The sequence below is a fragment of the Montipora foliosa genome, chromosome 9 (genome assembly GCF_036669935.1).
Source record: "Montipora foliosa isolate CH-2021 chromosome 9, ASM3666993v2, whole genome shotgun sequence".
NCBI classification, from domain to species: Eukaryota; Metazoa; Cnidaria; class Anthozoa; order Scleractinia; family Acroporidae; genus Montipora; species Montipora foliosa.
The window spans coordinates 11,422,271-11,437,665 of NC_090877.1; the positions used below are offsets into that span (position 1 = coordinate 11,422,271).

At 44.0% G+C, this 15,395-nt stretch overlaps 1 protein-coding gene across 1 annotated transcript in view; it reads right to left on the reverse strand.

The window, feature by feature from the left end:
- The window catches only part of LOC137971442 (uncharacterized), a 174,297-nt gene that overhangs the window by 27,690 nt on the left and 131,212 nt on the right, over positions 1 to 15,395 (reverse strand). Inside the window, 19 exon segments of the mRNA XM_068818269.1 lie at positions 1 to 768; positions 1,367 to 2,052; positions 2,468 to 2,945; positions 3,759 to 4,088; positions 4,468 to 5,091; positions 5,722 to 7,068; positions 7,255 to 7,380; positions 7,383 to 7,418; positions 7,421 to 7,461; positions 8,469 to 8,499; positions 8,502 to 9,129; positions 10,402 to 10,418; positions 10,421 to 10,695; positions 11,642 to 12,047; positions 12,850 to 13,248; positions 13,251 to 13,334; positions 15,094 to 15,169; positions 15,171 to 15,308; positions 15,310 to 15,353. The exon segment at positions 1 to 768 is cut by the window's left edge and continues 1,522 nt beyond it. Of these exon segments, the coding sequence (XP_068674370.1) occupies positions 1 to 768; positions 1,367 to 2,052; positions 2,468 to 2,945; positions 3,759 to 4,088; positions 4,468 to 5,091; positions 5,722 to 7,068; positions 7,255 to 7,380; positions 7,383 to 7,418; positions 7,421 to 7,461; positions 8,469 to 8,499; positions 8,502 to 9,129; positions 10,402 to 10,418; positions 10,421 to 10,695; positions 11,642 to 12,047; positions 12,850 to 13,248; positions 13,251 to 13,334; positions 15,094 to 15,169; positions 15,171 to 15,308; positions 15,310 to 15,353 (6,534 nt within the window).

Genomic DNA, 15,395 nt, shown 5'->3' on the forward strand with positions numbered 1-15,395 from the left:
TACAATAACAAATACCTAAGGCGGCGATACAAGAGCCGTGTCCCGAGCAATCAGATCCCCATCCTGGACAACCTTTGATGTTACAAGTAGGCCCTCGCCAACCTTCAAAACCGCAGTCACATACATCACCAGAGCAATTGCCTCGTCCGGAACATTCTTGTTCACACGTCACACCGCTGTAGCAGCCATCACAGATACAGACATATGAACCATCATCAGTTTGTTGAGGATTGCCATGTTCACACTTAGTCTCGCATGCACGGCCCATCCAACCCTTATCACAGGTACAAAAAGAGGTGTACCCATATGTGTCACATTGACCATTACTACTGCACATCGGAGTACCAGGACACGCTGGCTCTTCACATCCCCGCCCAGCCCACCCTGGGTTACAATCGCATGTCTGAGTGGCGCTGTTGCATGTTCCACGGCCGGAACAATCCGTGTTAAACAGACCAGGACAGCCTTTTTTCTCGCAGTGTTTCCCTCGCCATCCGTCAAATCCACAGTAACATAGACCCTTAGAACAAGTAGCATTGGGTCTGTTGGAACAAAAGATATCGCAACTTAGTCCACTGTAACAGGGATCACAATCACACACGGTCGCATCATCCACGTTCTGAGTGCCGTTGATGCAAGGCAGTTCACAAGCTGTCCCTGCCCACCCGTACTGACAGTTGCCACAATAAGGGGTATCTGCTGGGATGCACTGGCCTCGATTGTTGCAATCTGGATCACCTGGACAGTCCGTTTCCTCACAGCCATTACCTGATTTACACACGGAAAGACAATAGACTTTGAGTAATCGCAAGTTTCATTGAGATTCACTAAAATAATTAGCACAGGGCATCCTTAACACCCTGGCTAAACTCGTATACATTTAACATGCTGTTGATTTAACTTGTACAATATTGGGCTGCTAAAATGGCACAAAATGTTGGATAGAAAGTTTTCAAGTCAGAGTAACCATGAAACGCTTCAGTAGTAAAGAGAGGCGGCTACGTGGTCAAACACATTCACACAACTCGACGCTGACAACGTTGGAGAAAAATATTTGATCGTTAAGCCGAGGATTTTGGGATTGGTCTACGAACTTTCTCGGTTTGAGCACAGTCCTTTCCACAAATACGATTTTGCGAAGACCTTGAAACACGCTTGCATTCAGTGAAAAACCTCTGACTGTGCAATACATGGGTATTTTTAAAATAAAATCGTATGGTGACAGTACCTATGGATATCGAGTTAAAATCCACCTTGTAAGGCAAATGTGAGAACAAATTAACTTTACACGAAGCGATTTCGTTTATTAAGATTTCTTGGGGCTACCTTATTACAAAAACGACCAAAGGAACAAACACAGACTTACCACCCCAGCCTGGATCACAGACACACATTTTTGAAGGCAAACATTGTCCATGTCCTGAGCAATCTTTCTTATATCCAGGACATCCTTTCCTCTCGCAGTAGTCTCCCCTCCAACCCTGAGATCCACAATCACATTTCCCATCAATACAGAGTGAACTATGATTTGAGCATAACATGTCACAGGCAGGTCCATTGTAGCATGGGTCACACACACAAATATGATCACTTGTTGGCGTTCCAAACTGGCACCGAAGTTCGCAGGCAACGCCCATCCAGCCTTTCGAGCAATTACACTTAGGTGCCTCATCGTCGTTCAAGGGTGCAAGACACGAGCCACGCCCATTACAGTCAGGGGTACCGGGACAGTCTGGGATGTCACACGCAGGACCAGACCATGCTGGATCGCAGGAACAGATTTTGGTGGCTTGGTTGCAGGTGCCATGGTTACTGCAATCCTCCGGCCATCCGGGACAGCTCAGAATTTCACACACAGGGCCTTTGTAGCCTTGAAGCTTGTCACATACGCATGCGTCGTTCTCGCAGATTCCGTGCAGAGAACACTCGAGATTGCACCCGGTTCCAGCGAAACAAGGGTGACAAATGCAGCCCGAGGCGTTGCCATAGTTTGTTCCATTAACACAAGGAATCTCACACGTTTCACCCGCCCACTCGGGCTCGCAATTACATCTGATTCAAAGAAAAAGCCAGTTCATAATGTTATTAGTAATTATATACTGACCCGCTTTTAACACATTTTGATGTGTACTTAAAAGTACCATCAAAGCACAAAATAGAACTTAGAAGAAGACAAACAATGTCACGCGGGTGACCGGAAATGGGAAACGAGAAGTGAAATAAATTATTAAGTCGACGGCACCTACCTATTGCGGAAACGGAATGTAAAGCAGTGTGGACTGTGAGTCCTAACAGAGAGCACTCGTTCACCAAGACCATTTACAGTAGTATATTCAGGGGTAAGCAGGCCCCTTTACTCTGAGCTTTTAACCAACGTCATAACTGCATAAACAGTTGTGTAGGAAGATACCTAAAATTCCCTTAATTATAGTGATTGAAAACGAGCAATGCTTTCATCATATCATACCTCCTCGGATTTGTATTGCTGCAGCTTCCGTTGCCGGAACAAATGGGTTCTCCTGGGCAGTCAAGTGTACTACAATCATCCCCAACCCAGCCTTGGGCGCAAACACACGTCAGGCTGGCCATGTCGCAGAAGCCATTTTCTGGACTGGTGCATTGATATGGGCATCCAGTTAGCTCACAGTATTCTCCCAAATGTGCATCGCCTGGCTCCTGGCCGCATTCGCACTCGTTGTTGATACATTCACCATATCCAGAGCACTCAAGCTGGCAACCGCCTCCTGTGTAACATGGATCACAGACGCAGACCCCATCTTCGGGGTAGCCGTGAACGCAGGGGTCGTTACAAGCAGGGCCCATCCAACCTGGATCGCAGTCTGTACATTCTGGAGTCACGCGATCTGTTGTGTTGCAGTGACCACGTCCAAAGCAGTTTGGAACACCTGGACAGTCCGAGATATGGCACCCTGCACCAGTCCAACCTTTTAAAAAATTTTAGTCTAGATGTTACACTTGGACTAAGTGTTTGAGATTTTAAAATTTTTCTACTTGACCAAAGTGACAATGCTGTTAAACATATAATGGTACAATTTGACGGATTTCTGTCTAAGAACCCCAAACAATTAAAAGACTACTAATGAGAAATAGGTGTTGCTTTTCATTTGGTTCTTTTTGGAGGATGAATTGGTGAAATGACTGATTTGTTACATCGGTAAAACAAGTTAAAAAGTCACTTGGGTCAATCGATTTTCTTTCATCAACAACCCGCCGTAACTCTTTACAAAACCAAATGAATTAAGTTGTTTCAATTTATTTGCGTTTTACAAAATTTCGAGATTTCGCCCTCCTCCAATACATCACAGCATGTAAAGGTTACCTAAGTGTGAGGTCCACCCATATAATATAATCCATATTTACGAAACTAAGAGCCTCGTTAATCGAACAAATTTCGAGCATTGCACTTGCTCCTGATTTCTCTGAAACTATTTTGCGAATGAGAGAGGAGATCCCCGCACTTAGCTGGACAATTTAGGCCAGTGTCTCTTACAGACACCAGAAAAAATAAGGTTGCTTCAACGGAATTCGAACTGACCCATGAGCTCTGCAATGCCGGTGCAATGCTCTACCAACTGAGCTATGAAGCCACTGAGTTGGGAGCAGGTCAATTTGTTGGGCTCATTTCTTCCCGTGAAGGACTCGATGAATGAAATGAAACGAAATGAATGTATATTTAAAGTGCAGGTTATACATTCGTTTCATTTGAAAGTATTTTGTAGCGACAGTCATTACTTCACCTGGATCACAAATACACTCATGGTTTGAGCTTCCACATTTTCCGTGTCCACTACAATCTTTTCCATCCGATCCTGGGCACCCAGGCACCTCGCAAAGGGAACCCCGCCACCCTTGAATTGGATCACACACGCATTGGTCATTATCACATGTTCCGTGTCCCGTGCACTCGACATTACAGCCTCGACCTGTGTAACATGGATCGCAAACACAGTTTCCACTGTCCATCGGTACTTGATGCCCGTGTGTACAGAGATCCTCACAAGCAGGCCCCATCCAACCAGATGAACAATTAGTACAGATGGGAGGGTCAGTAGTTGTGTTGCAGTAGCCTAAAAGAATGTTAACATCGGTGTCATAAAGAAAGACAAGGCTATCTTTGAATTAATTTAGAACATGGTTTGGGAAAGAACTTATTTCATGAAAACGACTAACTTGTTGGCATTGCAAAGTTCTGCGAATGGCTAATTTGTATTTAGTCGGAAACAAAAACAAAAGGATTTGACTTGTTCGTGTGGGATGTCCTGCACTAAGCATCGTGTGTATGTATTTTGCTTCGCGCGTTTTTGATCCCTTAATCTGTTGTAATTAGCCTTTGGAATTTACAGCACTTAACAAAAACCCGCTCTGAGGGAACTATGTTGGAAAAATTCCTTCACATTTTAAAACAACCTGACGCCTTCCTTATGGTACCTTCTTTAGTTTCCTTACCCCTGTTGGCACAGTTTGGATTCCCAGGGCAATCTGGAATGTGACAGCCATCACCTGTCCAGCCATTTGTACAGATACACTTGTGCGTCCCACTGTTACATTCTCCGTGACCAGTGCAGTCCTCTCCAATGCCAGGACATCCAGGATTTTCACAGTACGTTCCACGCCATCCTACGTCACACTGGCAAATGCTCTCTACAATCTTGCCATGCTCCGAACATTCACTATCACAACCAACGCCAACCCAACCTGGCTCACAAACGCAGTTGCCGCTGTCCATAGGAACTTGTTCACCATGTGTGCAAGGATCGTTGCAAGCCGGCCCCATCCAGCCCTCAGTACAGTTTTGACACTTTGGGGGATCCACAGAGGCATTGCATACTCCTCGTTGGAAACAGTCAGGGGTACCGGGACAGTCGGGGATTTCACATCCACTGTCAGCCCAGCCTTCATTACAAGTGCATACGTGAGTAGCAGAGTTGCAAATTCCGTGGCCTGTGCAGTCAGATCCGTCTCCAGGACAACCCGGGTTGTCGCAAAGATCTCCTCGCCAACCCAGATCACAGATGCATGTGTTGTTTACCACTTTGCCATGTTCAGAACACTCGCTATCGCAACCAACACCTACAGGAAATGACAAATGTAAAAAGAAAAAAAGAAAAAGAAAATCCTATATTATGTTAAGTAAATAAGAAGAATCTGTCACATTCCCACATGCGCACATTATATTACAGAGGAGCAGTCTGTCTATGCCGTCTTCTCACATCCACTTTCGTGAAATGTTCAGCATCCGAAAATCTTAAATTAAAATGCTTGTTTTATAACCGAATGCTCTCCCCTTGCCTTGTCTTAGCCTTGGCCTTGCCTTGCCTTAGCCCTAGCCTTCACCTTGCCTTCAAGCCATATAATTCAATAGGCCACTTTCAAAAATACCATAATGGTATTTTGAAAGTGGCCTATTATACTTTGGAGATATAGGTCCCCCTGGTTTATAACTAGTTTTGGTTTCCACTCTTTTTTACCTTTGTCTTGTAGACCTGTATTTTGTAGTTTATTTTTGTAATGACTTGAAGTATGACAATCCAAATGAGATTGAAACAAAATGAAAATTAGCATTTGCGCATGACCAATTAAATAATATCGTTGACTTTGTTATTACTTCAAAAGCATTAAAGACCGACATTTTTTTTTGCACAAAAATGTTCAAGCAAAAGTACAAAGCTAAAAACTTTCTATTTCTCGCCTCTAGCTTACCTGAGTAGCCAGGCCAGCACTGGCATTGCCCACTGTCCATGGGAATTTGCTCTCCAAACTTACACGGATCTGCGCATGCGGGACCCATCCAGCCTTTGCTGCAGTTTTGGCATTCCGGGGGATCTATCGAAGCGTTGCAATATCCGCGGTTGTAACAATCCGGTGCACCAGGGCAGTCTGGGATTTCACACGCCACTCCAGCCCATCCAGGGTTACAAGTGCATTTATGAGTAGCGCTGTTGCAGTCGCCGTGACCTGTGCAATCCAGGCCGATTCCAGGACACCCAGGAATTTGGCACACGTCTCCACGCCAACCTTGCAGAGGATCGCAAACACAGATGCCAGAATGGGAGCACGTTCCTCTGCCCATACAAAGAGCGTCGCAACCCTTTCCCGCCCAGCATTGATCGCACTTGCATAATCCACTATCCATGGGTTCTTGGGCACCGTGAACACAAGGATCATTGCACCTGGGTCCCATCCAACCAGAAGAACAGTTAACACACTTTACCAATGTCCCATTTATCACTGTGCATGTGCCACGGTCAAAACAATCCGGTTCACCAGGACAATCAGGTTGGCTACAATCGTCACCGCGCCATCCTGGGTTACAAAAACATGCGAGAAGAGCGCTGTTGCAGATGCCATTTCCTGAACAATCATTCGGACATTTAGGAACTTCACAGAATGCGCCCTTCCATTTATTGTCACACACGCATGAGTCATTTCTGCACGAGCCGTGTCCAGAACATAAAGAATGACAGTGAGTGCCAATGTAGCATGCATTGCATTTGCATCTCTTTCCGATACAGTCTCCATTTCCAGAACATTCGAACTTGCAGTCATCTCCGGTGAAACAAGGGTCGCACACGCACTTGCCTGTCACGCTACACCGACCGTTACTATGACAATCACGCGTTGTGTTACAACGATGTTCGCATCGATATCCGACGTAACCAGGATCACAGGCGCATCCCCCACTAGCAGAGCATTGTCCGTTACCAAGACAAGTGATCGATGCGTCACACTTGTACGCGCAATTCACCCCATAATATCCTGCATCACACGCGCATGTCCTTTGTTGACTTGAAAATGTTCCGTGACCACTACAGTGGAGATCGTCCAAACAAATTTGCCCGTTGCGACCACGACTACCACCTCGTGAAGCACCACCGGATATATCCCTGTTCCGTAAGATGTCTCGTCTAATGTGGTCGGGAGAAAACAGACCGAGGTGTCCCCCACCTCCCCCGCCACCATAGTAGTGCCGATGCCACCTACAGTAAGAACTGCAACATTCAGATCGGTAGCTACCTGTTCCTCCTTTGACAACAACGTGGCCGTGCCCTAAAGAGTAAACGAGCAAAAACTGCTTTACAAATGTTTGAGAACGGGTAACTATGTTCAAGAGGTTAATTCTTTACATGTTTGTTGCATTTTGTCCTTTTTTCTAGTAGGACGTCCTTTGAATAACTTCCAAAAAAAAAACCTCTGCCCCAGACCACTTATTGTTAAGTGAAATTTTTGACTCACCTTCAAAATGTCTTCCAACAGCTCGCACAGTTCCACCGCTAGCCCCACCTCCGCCAGAATCGCCATTTATTCCATTTGCTTTCATCCATCCGTCAAGCTCGAAGAGTTTCTCCACATTTACATGTAAACGCCTCCACCGGAAGCAGAACTTACACCACCACCATTCCAGCCTGTTCAGCAGTACAAGCGTTTTCGTAATAACTTCCTGAAATGAAAGAAATTAAGTGACTTTCATAAATCTCTGCATTGACACTTCGTTTTGGATGTCAAAATTGGGCATGCATCTAATTAGGAACATTTCTGGACATAAGCGGCGTCTGCGCTTTTCACAATTCTTCAAGTGCCAACTGCCAAACTGCGGTTTGGCTTCCATCAATCAAAGTTCCAAATTCAAGCCGAAAGAAGCTTAGAGATGACCCGATGGTCCCGCGCTAACCTGGTTCATTGAATACTATGGTTGGTAAGACAATTGTTGACGATTCTCAACTGATGCAAAAGGGATTGAAGGTTACGGAGCTACAGATTCTGAGGAATCAGCCAAGTAATGGTCGGTACGTTACTAATTGCGGGTGACATTTTTTGAATGTTTACCAAAAAGGGACGACCAATCAACATCTTTGTTCACAGGGTGCGAAACTCAATATCTTCCTTTTTACTCGATTGACGGAAGCCAAGAGGACATTCGGTACATGGCGTTGAATGTGAGTGGATTCTGCAGAATTATAAAATCGCAATAAACGTTTGCACAAGGCAGCAGCGAGCCAAAAGTTCCGTTCGCAAATTTTTTAATTGCTTATGGCTTTTTCCAGGCCTTGAAACGAGGAATTTCTTCTTGGGAAGTTCTGCGGTCAACTATGCATCTAATGGAAACTAAGGGGGACCGTTAACGATCCATGTCGTCTCGTAACACTTGTGTTAGGCATGGAAGAACCCAACCAGTGTTCAAAAAGAGTAGGGCACGAAGTCCGGTGTATGATCTATTTATCATAATGATCTCGCATAAGTGTCCTCTGTATATTCCACGGATCATTCAAATATGATTATGATAATGGTGACTGCAAGAGTGCAGTTCGCACCACAACCACCCAAGCAAAGTCGTCCACAATTTTTCAACGATGCAAAAGTGCTTTAGAGTAGGTAGCATGCGAATGCTATTAATCATAGGTAATTATTATATATGTATGTGCGCGAGGCAAGCCAAATACTAGCATACTCCATTGTTAGAACAGGAGCCACATCCACTCCATATCCACTACCTCCGGTTCCACCGTGGCCAGCCCCTGCTACAGAGGAACAGCCCGTTCTTCTTCCAGGCCCCTGTCCAGCATTCCAACCAAGACCCGAACCATCGGTGGTGGCGTCAAACTCGATACTGAAATAATCAGTGAATATCTTTACTGCATCTGCTTTTACGGAGCCAGTGTATTCCAGGGCGGCCTCAAACAAGTGAAGATTTACTGCTCTCGCTGACACATTCTGCGTTAAGCTTTGAATGTTTAGTATCGCACCAAGAGACCATTTGAAGCTTTTTTAAACCAGTAGGCCCACGTAAGGGGTTTTGGCGAGAGCGTTGCATGTGACACAAGCCGATGCGCCTTTCTCACTGAGAACATGACATTCACATTATAAAGATTTTCAACCACTTCGATGCCATGAATTCATCACCATCTGCTGCAAGGCCGGAGAACCGGTGCCGGCGTAGCGTAGTAACGAACCGGGGAGAAGAACTTGCCCCTCCTGGGTCGCATTGTTGGATAGTTAACAGGGGCCTCGGGAGCGAACTACATATATCCGGGTACTTGGTAACGCACGTAATGTGCCCGTTTTGTCGCCAGTTACTTTTGTGATAAACATTTCAACGACCTGTCCAGAAACCTAAGAAATTTATTTACCATATTAATAGTAGTAATTGAAAATAGCTCGTCGACACACAGACCTTGCAAAAAAAATGCGCTGTTTTTCAGATCATTAATTAATAACTATTCGTATACGTCGCTTGGCGCGTACCAAGCACTCTGACACTTGGTTTTTTCACTTTGATTGATTTGATTTCTTTATTAATTCACACTGTGAACAATAATGTACACAAACAAAATATGTCGCAAACAAAGAAATGTAAGGTAGATGAGATTTCATATGATTTCATATGTGTGCAGTGGCCCGAGTAGGCTTTCCAGTTGGACCCCGACATAGCAAAATAAATGGCGGGAAAAAATTTAAACTAGTACAAGGAAAATTAAACCTACGTATAGATAGGAACAAGCTATTTAACAGTATGGGGACTTAGTAACAAAATGGTATCAGCACAGTTCTCAAACAAAAAGAGAAGGAAAACTTTCAATAATAATATATTACTTAAATATCCAAGTCTCTAGCTTATAGAACCACGGAAAGTGCTTTACTAAATGGGGAGATTTAAGGACGGTGCCTACTATTGTTATTGCGCATACGTTCTGCGCATCTCGAGATACTCGGATTTCCTATGGGTGGCGCTTATTATACCGGGATATTTTTGCGCGGTTCAAAACTTTGCGGAATAAGCAGAACTTAGCAAGTGCTCTTGGTATCCAAAAAGAAAATTGGCAGTAACCATTCATTTTTCAGAGATAATTAAGCTTCAATTTGGAATAGATAGCTTTGTAAAGCTTTTTACAAATATTGTTGATTAATTATCTTCGAAAAATGCGTGGTTACCCCCAAATTTCTTTTTGGATTCAATAACACTTGTTAAGATCTGCTTTTCCCGCATATTCAGTAAACCGCGCAAAAATACCTCTGAATTAGTAGGCACCGACCTTAATCAAATCAAATCATGTCAAATTAAAGCAAGCCGGCGGGATTTTAATGCGAATGGAAAAGTGTGTGCTACCGGGCTGAGATAAACCAAAACAAACCCACACCGTGCGTCGAGTACACTAATCGATTCCGGGACACAATGTTTAAAGGGGAGAGCCTTTACCACTGGAATTCAAAACCCTCCTCCCCTGCCAGCAGCTTGCATAAGAAGGGACTTCAATTCACGGAGGATTTTGAGACATTAGCATGCCCACCCTAAGTGATTGGCTGAAGCTTAGTCGGCGCTTCAGACCTCGTTGGCTATTCAACACCGCGCTCGCTTGTGGAATAAATCTTTAAGTTTTCAGATACCTGCTTCATAGTTAATGTCCCCTTCGCACAAGATGAATTCTTTCAAATTCATATACCGTAGTGCTTGATTCTGCTAGTGTGACAGGAAGATCACCTCTGTTATAGTTATCAATCTGCAACATTCGGTGAGGCTCTTCACCCACGGTCACATTGACAAAAACTGTTCCTGGACTTCCATGGTGATTTCTATCGCTTGTTCCCCCTAGGGCACTCAAAACACCTCCAAAGATGAAGTACTCTGTAAGGTACACTGCTATGCGTCCCCCTGAGCCAGCTCCCTCGTCGCTGGGACCCTATCAAGATACGATATTTAACATATGAATTTGGACCAACTGATTTCTCGGACTCATTTTTGGGTGCCCGTGTTAATGGAAACCTCTAGTACATTTTTCGCAGTAACCTGTTTGTTTGCACGTTAAGCGGTTTTTTTTACACAAAACAGTTGCAAAGCAACAGTTGCAACTAGAAACCGAAAAACTGTAACCGATGAACCAAGATATGCCCAGGATTACCCCTAATTAGGTGCATGCACATTTCCATGAGCGAAACGAAATGTCCTCTCGCTTTTTTCCCCAACTTCAACATCACTAGTGTCTCGGAATACAGACAATTGACGTCTTAATAAATTGTCCCCCAATGCTCTTCAAGTAAAGATTAACAGCTACATTCTCCCCAAGGAAAACTTCGCGTTGAATGTCAAAATGGGGCGGTGTGCATCTAATTAGCTGCAATACTGGGCACACGTGGACGTTCTCTCAGACCAAATAAATAAAGAGCTGCCTCCGTGGACAAGTATTATCACTTTGACACTCAATGAGTGATGTCTCCGATTACGTCACTGACGCAAAAATTAGAAAGAATTAGCATTGCGTTTACGTGGAACAGCAAAAACGGCTCCCTGTCATGGAAGCATATGAAAACTGTCTTACTGTAATTTTTCCTTTTTATGAGAAATTGTTCGACATCTGTAGATAAAAGGCAGAAAATGTGCCACGATCAAAAACAATTTCCTTTGCCTTTTTGGGAAAACTCAAACGTTGGCCTTCCGTTTTGTTAATGGAGTGAAATCCACATTGGTTTAACTTTGCTCCCGCCTCCGATTGGAGGAAAATGTGGCACAATTGCAAGTTTGAGAACTAATCACGAAGCGTATTAACAAAAAAAAATCAAACGATCCGATATTACTTTTGACCATCAATTAGAAACGTCCCCTAATGAATGTGTCTTTCAACACAAACCTCCGTGACACTCAATTGTTCCATAGCCTTTTAGGAACAAAGTGTTCACAATAACAGCGCCACCGCTTCCACCTCCATTTGAACTCGACGATGATCCAATGCCATTAGATTTTATCGTTCCTTCCACGACCACGTTACTTCCAGTGGCAATATACAACCATCCACCCCCTGCGCCATATCCTCCACCGCTTCCGGGTTCGTCAGGCCAATAGGCAGATCCATACTGCGTACCCGAGCTAGCTCGTCCACCAGGCGAGGCGTAACTGCCACCAGTACTTCCGGAACCACTGCCTGGACCACTTCCGCGTGGATAACCAAAGCCAGACGAGTCAATCAGTGCCCCACTCTCCACAATGACGTTGTCTCCTTTCATGGTCACGTAGTTTGTAGCAAGGATGAGTTGGCCTCCTGACGAACAATAAGAAGGAGAAAAATAAGGATCGTTTGCAAATCACATTTGAAAAAGCAATAGGAACAAAGGCGACAGGGCCAAACGAACGCCAACTCACTCTGTACTAAAAATAAGCAAAAATATAGCTATATTGCATTATTCCGTATTGGATAGGAATTAATAAGAAATGGAGATGAAAATGTACGATTCACTGTAGTGTTATCTAGTTATAAGAAAAACCTACACTTTGGTAATTTTCAAGTGGATGTTAAGTAGTAGTAAAAAGCAACAATCAAATGGCCTAAAGTGTAAAACGCAAGTGCAGACCATGCAAAGTCGTTGCTACCGTTCAATAAACCAATTAAATGTTCGCCTATTCCCCATGACGAGGTGCTAACACTGGAAATGTGAGTTCACAAATATTTCTTGCCGGGTAGCAGAGATAGCGCAGTGATGAGAGCACACTCGCCTCCCCCCAACGCGGCCTGGGTTCGACTCCCAGATTTGGTGGGACATGCGGGTTCATATGCCGCCATGGTGGTTCTCCGGGAACTCCAGCTTTCCCCTCTCCTCAAAAACCAAGCATCCTACGATTTAATATGAGTTGAGGTGATTTGATTTAAAATACATAGCGCCACAGCGCTAAAAAAAGTTGACACTTTTTGTTGTGAGGCTCGGGGCTTTAATTTTCAGCGGTCGTCATTGTCATCACGTGATTTCCCTAAAAACCCTCGACACGTGGTGGCTGGCTAAAATTAAACACAGAGATTTATAACACGGCTCAATCCAGTGATCACGTTAACATGGAAACACAGTAACCTTTTTTCACTGACGTATCCGCAATATCCAACACAGCCTTGACAGGTGTCAGTTTTATTCTAACCAAGCCAGAATTTGTAATGACCAACAATGGAAGGACGATAAGACCGGGTGTGAATGGATCAAAAGGATTATCAGCAAGCCATTCAGATTCCTCGGGCAGTTTAGCAGTATGCGCAGTTCCGCCAAATTCCACCAAGCCACTGCGTTCGATGACAAGCTTTTCCACTCCGGTCATTCGTCCGTTGATGGTGGAACTTTCCCCTCGGAGAATTACTTCTGTAGGGAACACAATCTCGGCGTAGTCTTCCACATGGAAGCTGCACGGAGCGTCCATGTACGTGTGAGTGGACTCTACCACAAATACAAACAAGCGCTGTCGAGCCATTAATTTGATATTCCTGTTTTATCTCCGGTGACCTCGTGGGCAATGACAGTCACATTTAGTGCATTTTGCGGATGATAGAAAGTGACCGTGGAGTGCCCTGTCAGAAAATCAAAAGATTCACCACAAGATTAAAGGAAAAAAAAACAACAATCCCCGTTTGAAAAGATGCCTTTTTCCCGCCCCTTAACTGCAAAACACTAGAAGAATCACAAGCTTCCTCCGGCTGCTCTCCCCGAATGAAGGGCGTCTGGCTTTCCTGTATGTCTTGAATCAATCAATTATTTGTCTCTAACGGATAAAAAAATGTTAAATACGTCTTCACTGCGACTGCGTGGTGTCTGGATCCAGTAGGAAATCATTGCTCTCGCAAATCTGCCCTATTTCTGTTAGCATATTTGCACATCTAACTTCCCATTTCAAATTAACCCGAAAGAATGCCGCACTAGAACGATTTCATTTGATATGATTTCTGTACAGTGTCCTCGACAGACCTTCTTCGCTTATACATTCTGTTTCCCAATACAGATCATGTGATAGCACTCGGGAGATTTCATCCTTTGTCTTGCTCATTAAAGGAAGTGTGTGCAAGCATGAATATGTCTGCATGCACTCTTTTTAATGAACAAAAAAAAGGACCAAATCTCCTGAGTATTCGACAGATGATTGACAGTACAAGGGAATAAGGACTAGTGCCCAGGCTCATTAAACCCGAGTTCATTATTAGCTTATTAAATACTTGCACAAATCCCATAACACCCGTCTTTTAACCCCCCCCCCCCCCCCCCCCCCCAAAAAAAAAGTGCATAATCTTTGTTTGCAATTTTACCTGGGACTTGAAGATGTCCCAAGAGAAAGCGAAAACAATGCGTATGCATTTTTTTTTTTTTGGGGGGGGGGGGGGGGATTAAGAGAGGTGTATTATGGGATTTGTGCAAGTAGTGAATTTCTTTTTTGTGATCTTGGTGAACTCGTCGTATCGCAAAAATCCTCAGTAATTCGTTGGGTTACTATCGGTTTGTCTTAAAAACTTAGATGTAAGTAGTTCCAATCTGCTTTTCTCTCTAAAAATACCGGATACATGCTGTTTGGTACACAAGAAAGTCGCTTTGTATAGTGCACTTTCAACTAGATTATGCAAATGAAGGGGTTTTGCCAAAGAAACTGGTCCTTCGTCGGCGGGAATCGAAAACGGACATTTGATTTTATCAAACTAGTTGAAAGAGGTAAATTAACCATCGGAAGCGCCGATTTACACGGTACAATTTTTGTCGCATGCGACAAGCTTACGACAGGCCTACAACATGACTTATAAATTATGATTGTCGCAGCCCTTTAAAACATGTTTTAAAATGCTACGACATTTCTTCTGACGTAAACGACAATCGTAAGTCATGTCGTAGGCCTGTCTTAAGCTTCTCTCATGCGACAAAAATCGTACCGTGTAAATCGGCCCTAAGGAAGACTTGCGAATTGGCGTTTCGGGCGGTGACGAAAAGCTAACACTCGAAACGTCAGCTTACAAATCCTTTCTACGGTGGTTAACTAGTTTGTGGTATATTCAAAGGTGCTTTATAACGACGTATTAATAAGCCACATCATTTCCCCGGACCCCACTTGCCAATAACGAGTGGAATACCTAATAACAACCACCAAAGTTACAAAAAATTGAAAGTGTTTGGAAAGGGCCGTTTAGTTTTTACTCCTTTGTTAGATGACGAAACAAAGACAGCACCTTCTCCTCATTTCTTTTGAGACCCTGAGTACTGGAACAGCTAGGGTTAACTCCCGACCTCCTTTCCCGTATATAGTCCGATACTCTCAGTAAGAATTTATATCAATGCTCTCGCAAATCTTACCTTCAACTTGCATCTCATCAAACTCGTAAAATACTGTTTGGTTCTCCATAATAACCGTTGGTGTTGCTACAGTGTTTGTTTTCATTATCGACCTTGACCTTCGCATGCTCCGGCTTGAAGGAGGTTAAGTTAGCATCTGGGTTATATTTGAGTTCACGGTACTGTGGGCCGCGGCGACTTTCGTACTTGTAAACAGTTCCTGCCGCGCCTGCGCTGTCTGGGGTAACCAGAAACACTACCACCAACAGAACGGAATTTACCTGAGAACAAATTGATGAAAAAACAACTTAATTGTATAACTT